General features: G+C 57.9%; 1 protein-coding gene across 1 annotated transcript; it reads left to right on the top strand.

The window, feature by feature from the left end:
* Positions 1-102: 102 nt before the first annotated feature.
* On the top strand, positions 103-9145 carry SERPINF2 (serpin family F member 2). The gene is made up of 9 exons (XM_081942463.1): positions 103-213; positions 589-673; positions 1028-1084; positions 2688-3045; positions 3398-3541; positions 4747-4950; positions 5117-5259; positions 5774-5981; positions 8280-9145. The coding sequence occupies exons 1-9, from the start codon at positions 209-211 to the stop codon at positions 8615-8617; spliced, it is 1542 nt and encodes a 513-aa protein (XP_081798589.1). The 5' UTR covers positions 103-208; the 3' UTR covers positions 8618-9145.
* The last annotated feature ends 395 nt before the right edge of the window (positions 9146-9540 follow it).

Genomic DNA, 9540 nt, shown 5'->3' with positions numbered 1-9540 from the left:
CTGGGAGGGGGCTGCATTGCTCCCTGGACCTGAGATTCTGAACAAATATTTAACTGGAGACCAAGAGTCAATATTTGTCTGCCAGGGGGAAGAATTTGTGGCGCAGGCGTTGCTGCTGGTTCCTGGTTAGGCTGGGGCTTTCTGCCCCCTTTCAGGGCCAGAGCAGGGCAGCGGCGGAGCTGTGGGGAGAAGCTGCTCAAGGAAGGAGATGAAGTAGGGGCAGAAAGAGGGTGAACTGAGGAGTGGGGGGGCAGGAATTCTGCCATCCTTGGGCTGGACAATCGGTTCCCTTTTTTGGCAGTGTGGAAGTCACTCTGTTTCCTGGGTTTTTCTGACGGATCTGGGTGTGGGGAGGTGCTTCCTCCCCCCCCCAGGAAATGTAGCACTTTCTCCACAGAGGGGGAGAAAGGGCCGAAAAAGAAGCCCCTTCCCCAACCAGGCTAGTTGCAGCCAGTGCCCCTTGGTGCCAGGGCTGACCCCGTGGGTCCTGAGGGGAAGGGAAAGGGGGGGGGGTGGAACAGGAACCTCAGTTTTCCCCGCTGGGACCCCGAAGAGCACCAGGTCAGCACAGCCTCTTCCCTCCCGCAGCCCCCTCCTCCGCTTCCCGATGGCTCTGCTGCTCTGGCCACTGCTGGCCGCCTGCCTGCCTGCTCCGTGTGCTGGGCAAGACCAGGTGAGTTGCAGCTGCTCCCCTCAGGTGATCCTTCCGTGGGGCGGAGGTGCCATAAGGAAGAAGGCCCCCGCCCGAGGTCTGGAATCGAATCCCGGCCCCTCCTGGACAGAAGGCCTCTGTGGCTACTGTAGCTGAGCCTGTCGCCCCACTGAGGATCCCCTGTGATCTCCCTCCCAAAGGCTGCCGGGGTCGGGCCGGTGACTGAGGGGGACGTGGGCAGCATTCTTCCGTTGGCCACATTGGTGTGCCCCCTGCCACGAGAGAGAGAGCCCCCCCCCGAAAACGGCTTTGCCACTCTCCGTATCCCGTGCTTTGAGGCAAGAAGCCGTGGCTCACTGTGGGCTTTCCTTCCAGGCCACTTTCGTTCACGACATGGGCTGGGATGAAGGTGCCCAGAGGAACATACTACTGGTAAGGAGGGAGGCCGTTCTGCAGGAGTGGGGGGGGGTGGCGGCGCCTGGGTGTCTGTCTGTGCGCAGCTGATGGAGCAGCTTCAAATCCTGCTTCCCCAACCTGAAAGGGCGCACTGAGGTCAGCCAGGGGCCACTGAGGGCCAGGAAGTTGGGGAGCTTTGCTCGGCCCTGCCTGGCAGGCATGCGTGAGGGTCTGGGCAGCTCTTAGTACAAAGAAGGGGCAGAGGCAGGAAAAAGCAGGCTGGGCGCAGAAGACGGAGTGAAACTCCTCCCAAGGGCAGGAGAGCGCCCCCTGCGAACGCCTGCCCACAGTGCAAAGGGCAACTGGGAGAGGAAATGGGGAGGGGGGCTTCCACACTGCCTGGTGGGCAAGGAGGGGGTCCCTCTGTAGGCCAAGACCAGGCCGTGGACCTCCTCCTTCAGCTGGCCATTCCCAAAGTCTGCGGCTGCTGGTCCAGGGCAACGGGGGGAGGATCTTGGCAGCAGGCTGGGGTGAAGGCATGCAGCCGTGGAGAAGGGATCAAGGAAGAGCAGCGAGGAGGGTTAAAGGCCTGGAGACTAAAACATAGGAAGAGCGGTTGAAAGAATTGGGAGAATTGAGAAAAGAAGGACTAGGGGGGACATGACAGCATCTTCCAGGGGCTTCCCTGAAGAAGAGGAGGCTATTCTCTATTCTTCAAAGCCCCAGAAGGCCAGACAGGAAGCAGCGGATGGAAGCTTGTCAAGGAGAGAGAGAAGCAGGCAGGAACTCAGGAGAAACGTCCTAATAGAGAGGACAAGTGACCAGTGGAAGGGCTGGACACACCAGGCGTTGTGGGGGCTCTGTCACTGCAGGTTCTTAAGAGGAGACTGGGCAGCCTTTGGGGTGAAATGATACAGGGCAGGGGTGTCAAACTTGGGTGGTCACAGCGGCATCATGTGATGTATCGTGATTTTTTTCCCCTTCGCTAAACCGGGCGTGGCCAGCGCGTGACACATCTGACCTGCTGTGGGCTGCAGGTTTGACACCCACTGTCTAGGGTCTCCTGTTTGAGCCGAGGGGTTGGACTAGAGGACCTCCAGGGTCCCTTCCAGTTCTATTCCCATTTATCTGGTCCGATCCCCTCCACGGTGCGGAGTCCATTTGTGTATCTCCTTTGAGGCCGGCTGTCCGGAGCGCTGCTTCGGACAGGTCTTCCCCTTGAAGGGTGTTGAGCGCTACTGAAGGATCTGCCCATCCAGATGAGCCACGATCAGCACAAAGAGTAATCCTGACCAGCAATCAAGGAGTAAACAATTCCCCAGTCACGGAGCTGCCAACTCAAAGGATCAAACTTAACTTGAACAACCGCCCAAAACACAACCACCAACACTGACGCTTGTATAGCAACACAGAGCAAACCACACCTCCTTCCAGCCCTGATGAGGCTACCTAGTTGGGTAACGAAACGTCTGCCAGAAAGCAACCCAACTCGGAGAGTCCGACTTCCTTGCCTCCAGGGTCCCTCTGGGAAGAGGCGATTGGGGGTCTCCAGGGCAGGGAGCCTGCCACTGGAGCTGCTCTGAACCCAGGGCTCCTGGCAGGAGGTTCCTCTCTCTCTCTCCCCCTCCCCGCCTTGCAGGTCCCTGCGGTGGAAGTCCCGTCCGAAGACGATCGGCTGCCACAGACGGGAACAGAACCCCAAGGGGCCCTTCAAGACCCCACAAACTCTCCCCACTTTCCAGATGGAGCTGCCAGCCCAGGGGAGGTGGTTCCGGATGGGTTGAAAGAGTTGGGGGGCCTCCCCAATTATCTCGAGGAGGAGGAGGAGGAGGAAGGCTGCCAGGACCGGGCCCTTTCCAGAAGCGTGGAGCAGATCGCTTCAGCCATGAGGGCCCTGGGGGTGGACCTCCTGCGGGAGATGGAAGTGGAGGACAGCACGGGCAACACCATCCTCTCTCCCCTCAGCATCAGCCTGGCCCTCGCCCACCTGGCTCTAGGTAACACCGCCCAGGAGACGACCCTTCTTGGGGGGAGGCTGAGAACTCCCCTGCCCAGGCTTCTGGGAAGCACCCCCCAGGGAAGAGCATCCTGCTGAGGGGCAGCGGGCCTCCCCCCTCCACTATTCCCAGCTCTCCCCTTTGTCCTGCTGAGCTCCGGTTGCCACCAAAGCAGAGATAGCCCTGTTGGAGCCAAAGGAGGAGAGCGAAAGGCCTCGATCCAGGAATGAATGGGTGGAGGGAGACCCCCCCTCTGGTCCAAGGGCGGGTGGGCTCCTAAGGGCTGCTCCCCCACCCCCAGGCTCCTTCAGCCACTGCTTCCCTGGCCCAAAGTGAGCCTGGCTTCTTTCAGGGGCCGCCAACCAGACCCAGAAGCGCCTCCTGGAGGTCCTGCACATGGAGTCCGTGCCCTGCCTCCACCAGGCGCTATGGGGGATCACCCAGCACCTTCACCGGACGGCCATCAGCGTAGCCGGACGCCTCTTCCTGGAGAAAGGTGAGCCCCCCCCCCCCGGTGGGCAGCCACTTCTCCCCTCCCCCAGTGTGTGTGTGAGAGAGAGGGGGAGCCAGGATGCCCCCCTCCCTTTGGAGGCTTTTCCCCAGGGGAGAGGGGGGGGGCTCTGAGGAGAGGAAGCTCTACAATCCTTTCCCTTGCAATGTTTGCCCTAGGACAGGGGTGGGGAACCATGGCTCTTTTGCGACTTGTGGACTTCAACTCCCAGAATTCCTCAGCCAGCAAAGCTTGGAGGTTTGCTGGAGGGTGGAGGTCCCTGCTCTATAGCAGAGGTGGGAAACAATGGCCCCTTTATGACTAGGGGACTTCAACTCCCAGAATTCCTGAGGCAGCCATGTTGGTTCTGGAATTCTGGGAGTTGAAGTCCACAAGTCGCAAAAGAGCCATGGTTCCCCACCCCTGCCCTAGGAGGAGAGCTGGGAGGGGGGGAGGCAGGGGAGGTGATGCCGCTGGGCTTTGGCAAGATGGCCTCAGGGGGCAGCGAGAGATCCCGAGGCATACACACCTCCTTTTGCCCATCTGCCCAGGGTGCCAGCGCTGACTGCCAGAGGCCTCTTTTGGTGCCAGGCTTCCTCGGCTGGCATTCTTGCCCTTCAGGCTTTTTGCAAGAAATTGCACTTGGTCTGCCTGGCCACTTCTATTGCCATATGTAGTTGCTATAAATTTAAATGGTGGGGGGGGAGAGAGGAGCCCACCTAAGTCTCAGGAGGCAAAAGAACATCTTTCCCTCCTCGGGGGATCATCAGTCCTTTTCTGTGACCCCGGGATTTCCTCTAGATTTTGAAGGCTTTTGACAGTCTTTGAACTCCTCCATTTCACCCTCAGGTTTAGGTTATAATGAGGGTATCAAAATGGGTGGGTGGGTGGGTCTTGATGTGGCCAGGATCCCAGGAATGCAGTTTTCTTAGGAGAAGCCATTGTCTTTCTCTTTCAAAAAGGATTTCTTTCTGCTTAAGAAGGAACGTTATTTGACGTAGAAGCAAAGTTTATTTATACACAAATAAATGCTACTCGGGCACAACAACCGCCCCCTCCCCCTCCCCTCAGGGTGAGGCACAGCCCTCAGTCCATTCGGGCCCAGGGAACCGGGCATCGCAGCCCCCTCTCCAGGAGGTGGAGGCGGTGAGACGAACCCTCCCTCCCCCCCCTTTCTGGGCCTGACTCCCGTGCCTCCTCCTCCCTCCCAGGCTTCCCGGTCAAAGAGAAGTTCCTGGAGGCATCCCAGAGATTCTACGGGGCAAAGCCGGCCCTGCTTTCTGGGGACAACCAGGCTGACCTGGAGACCATCAACAGGTGGGTGGAAGAAGCCACCAATGGGCAGATCCCCACCATGCTCACCCAGCTGCCTCCCAACATCGTGATGGTCCTTCTCAATGCGGTCTACTTCCGAGGTGAGTCTCCTGCCCGGCTGGGGGATTTAGGAAGCTACCCTGGGTGATTTCTCCCAAGTGGGACTGGAAGCCAAAGTCCTTCAGCTCTGAGGCTGAAAAGACCAGCTTGGTGGAGGGAAAGTTCACCGGCCTTTTGGCCCCTGATGCCCTCTCTGTTGTGGACCAGGGTTCTGGAAGACCAAATTCAACCCACTCCTGACGGAGCCCAGCCTGTTCCACCTGGACGAGGACTCCGCGGTCTCTGTGGAGATGATGAAGGAACGGGACTTCCCCCTCAGCTGGTTCAGAACGGAGTCCTGGGAGGCTGAGGTAGGGTGGGCGAGGAGGGGGAGAGGAGTCCCCAGATGGCCACTGCCCCAAATTGGTCAGTTAGCAAAGAAAGACTCCTGGCCCACAATTAGCCAGAAGGAGACTTTACTATAAAGCCAAAGTGGTTACTGAAGAAGCAAGGCTGAATCCGAAATTTTCACGGGCAAAAGATAGCAGTTAACTTTCCCTGGTTCCCAGCCAATCCCCTAGTTATCAGTCAATGTCCAATTAGGTGTTAGAAAATGGTTTTGTTTAGAGTTACCTTGAGACATGCTTCCCACTGGATGCTCTGCTTGGTTTCGCTTCCCCTCCCTCTCCCCCACTGCCGTCCCCCCCCCCCCCGTTACTGATGTCAGAAGGGCAGCCATGATACCGGGTAGTGTTTACTTGCCCTGCCGGGTGTGTGGCTGCTGCAAGAAGGGAAGAGACCACTCCCACAGGCTCCCATGATGGTGCCCAGCCTCACAGTCGAGGGTCTTGCCCTTCACGGATCCTCCTGCGCTCTTTCCTCCAGGTTGCCAAGTTTCCCTTTAAGGGCAACACCTCCTTCGTGGCCATCGTCCCCAGGCTCCACCTGCGGAAGAACTGCTCTCAGCTTCTGTCTGAGGTCCTCCAGCTCGATCTGAAGGCGTCGTTCCCCACGGAGAGGTCCACCCTGGTGAAGATGCCGAAGATGCACTTAGAGGACCACGTGGACCTCAACGGGGCCTTGACTCGCTTAGGTGAGGCGGTGGGCGGAAGAGGGTCTCCTCCTTGCTCCAAGCCCTCTGTCCAATAGAAGAAAACGGGCGGGCAGGCTCTGCAGGTGAAGCCCCATTTGGGTCCCTCCAAGCACCTCCAGCTTGGAGAAGCTGCAAGAGGCTGGGGAAGTTCTCCCGACAGGCCGCCCAGCCCAGGCGCAGAGCCTGAGGGGCAAAACCCCCATTCCTTACCTTTACCTTTATTTCGATTTTTATACCGCCCCCTCTCCCCAAAGGGACTCGGGGCGGTGTACAGTCAAATAAAACAGATAAAGTGGAATACAAACATACAAACATAAAAACATAGAAGAGGAGGCAATACGACACTGTACAAAGTAAAGTAGATAAAAACAATATTTCAACAATCCTAAAAATACCCAATTAAAATTACCCAGTTAAAATATATCTGCCAGGAGGTATAATAAGGTTATGAATGGTCCAGGCCGGCTAAACGGAACAGGTGAGTCTTCAGTTTTCGTCGAAAGGAGGGGAAGTCGGTGGTGGTTCTGATATCGGGTGGGAGGTCATTCCAGAGGGTTGGGCCCATCACAGAGAAGGCTCTACTCCTAGGTGCCGCCCGTTGGCATTGCTTAGTGGACGGCACCCGGAGGAGTCCTTCCCTGTGAGAGCGAATCGGTCGCAGGAAAGTGTGTGGTAGGATGCGATCCCGCAAGTACCTAGGTCCTGAGCCATGGAGCGCTTTAAAGATGGTAATTAACACCTTGAAACGCACCCGAAAGACCACAGGCAGCCAGTGCAGCTCGCGCAGGAGCAGTGTTACGTGGGAGTACCTAGTACTCCCGAAGATAGCCCGCGCGGCTGCGTTCTGGACTAGCTGCAGTCTTCGAGCGCGTTCCAAGGGAAGCCCCATGTAGAGGGCATTGCAGTAGTCCAGCCGAGACGTCACCAGTGCATGAGTGACCGTGCGTAGGGCATCCCGGTCCAGTAGGGGGCGCAATTGGCACACCAGGCGAACCTGGTGGAACGCCCCCCCCTTGCCACAGCTGCCACATGGTCATCCATTGACAGCCGGGCATCTAGGAGGATGCCCAAATTGCGCGCCCGTTCCACAGGGGGCAATTGCTCACTCCCTATGGTCAGCGATGGAATCAACTGACTGAACCGGGGTGCCGGTAGCCACAGCCACTCAGTCTTGGAGGGGTTGAGCTTGAGTCTGTTGTCCCCCATCCAGACCCCGACGGCTTCCAAGCACCGGGTCATCACCTCGACAGCCTCGTTGGGGTGGTCTGGGGTGGAAATGTACAGCTGCGTATCGTCAGCGTACAGATGATACTCCACCCCAAAACCACGGATGATCTCCCCCACGGACGATAATTAGCTAGCTCCATCGGGTCAAGGGAATGCCTCTTGAGTAAGGGCCTCACCACCGCCTCTTTCAAGGCGGCAGGTAAGGACCCCTCGCTCAAAGAGGCGTTCACCAAGCCCAGTAGCCAGCCTCGTGTCACTTCCCAGGATGCCAGTACCAACCAGGAGGGACACGGGTCCATTAAACATGTGGTCGGTCGCAGCCGTCCACGCAACCTATCTAAATCCTCGGGGGCAACAGACGCAAACTCCTCCCAGAGTGGTCTCACAAGACTCACTGTTGGCGGCTCCTCTGGTCCACTGAAGGGAGCCCATCCGCTCCGGATCTGAGCGATTTTGTCCTGCAGATATTCCCCAAACTCCTCTGCTCTGCCCTTTAAAGGGGCTTCCCGCGTCCTCTGTGATAAGAGAGAGCGGGTCACCCGAAAAGGGCGGCAGGGCGGTTATCGGCGGACGCAATAAGAGTGGCACAATATCTGCGTTTGGCCACTCTTAATGCCACAAGGTAAGTCCGTAAATAGGCTCTTACTTGTGTTCGGTCAGATTCGGAGCGTGAGGACCTCCACCTGCCCTCTAGGCGTCTCCTATGGCGCTTCATCACCCTCAGGTCCTCGGTAAACCAAGGAGCCCGGGTGGGTCATCACCGCAGGAGAGGCCGCAAAGGCGCAACTCGGTCCAGGGCCCCAGCGGCCGCCCTATTCCAGGCGGCCACTAGGTTCTCGGAGTGAGAGCGGGTCAGGGCTACAGGGAATGGCCCAAGCTCTGTCTGGAACCTATCCGGTTCCATCAGGCGCCTGGGGCGGTACGAACTTGGACAGTTTGGTTCCGCCTTCTCGCGGTGGGGGGTAGCGCCAGGGAAGTCCAGCCGGAGACATGAGTGATCTGACCATGACAGGGGAGCTATGGGAAAGCGGCTGCTACCACTACAGTCACGGCTTCCTCTCTCCCCTCCAGGTCTCGGAGAGCTCTTTTCTGCCCCAGACCTCCACCACATTGCCGAAGGGCCCCTGGTGGTCTCCAGCATCCAGCACCGAGCTGCCCTGGAGCTGGCCGAGGCTGGAGTGCAGGCGGCAGCAGCCACCAGCGTGATCGCTCTCCGCTCCTTCTCGGCCTTCTCCCTCGACCAGCCCTTCCTCTTCATGATCACGGAGGACGTCACGGGCATCCCCCTCTTCCTGGGCACCGTCCGGAATCCCAGCCCTGGGGCTCCCCGGGAGAAGATGGGCCAAGACCCCCTCGGGGAGAAGGAAGGGCTGCCTGTTGATCACAAGCTTCACCCCTGGAAGCCCTGAAGGGCCACAGGGCTCCCCCCCCACATTCCAGACAATCCGGCCTCCCAGAAGACCCTCCCAATGGCTGCCCACCCTCCCAGTTGGTGTCTCAGGAAGGGGGTGGGATCCCATTCCAATCTTGAAACTGAGGTGGTGGGAGGGCCTCCCTCAGCCACTGGTGGGTCTGGCAGTTGGGATGCGGGGCACCCGATCTGGCCTGGCAGCCCCCCCCCCCATTGATTTATCTCTTCCCCCCCTCAGTGGTTTCCTTGGCATCAGGCTGGATGCCTCCCCCCCATTCGGAATTCGTTTCAGACTCAAAAAGGATAGGATGGCCCCGTGAGGTTGGAACAGAGGCTGTCAACCGGGCTGCCTTAAGAGCGTCCGAGACCCTCCCCCCATTCGGAATTCTCCTCTCTTCACGCTTCCAAAATCACAAGAGCAGAGAAGATGCACCGACCACACAGCTGAAGCTGAGACAAAGCGAGGAAGATTTCAGCACTGGGAATTGTAAAGAAAATAATGCAAAATAAAAGTGCAAATATCGTATCCTTCCTTCTCTGTCATCAAAGCCAGGCCGACTTCTCAAACAAGGGGCCAAGTGAGGGGAGAACAGGCGGTCCTCGACTTACAACAACCGAGCCCAACGTTTCCATTGCTAAGCAAGACAGTTGTTAAGTGACGTTTGCACCATTTCATGAACCTTTCTGGCCACCGTCGTTAAGTGAATCCCTGAAGTTAGTCACACTGTTCTTAAGTGAATCTGGCTTCCCCATTGATTTTGCTTGCCAGAAGGTCGCAAAAGGGGATCAGATGACGCTGCGACCGTCATAAATGTGAGTCAGTTGCCAAGAGTGTGGATTTTTATCCCCGTGACCATGTGATCGGTGACTGTCTTCAATGCCGTTGTAACTTTGAAGGGTCACTAAACGGTTGTAAGCGGA

Source organism: Natrix helvetica, assembly GCF_964273705.1.
Source record: "Natrix helvetica genome assembly, chromosome: 2".
NCBI classification, from domain to species: domain Eukaryota; kingdom Metazoa; phylum Chordata; class Lepidosauria; order Squamata; family Natricidae; genus Natrix; species Natrix helvetica.
The sequence above is the reverse complement of the archived record's forward strand: the minus strand, read 5'-3'. Positions and strand labels throughout refer to the sequence as shown.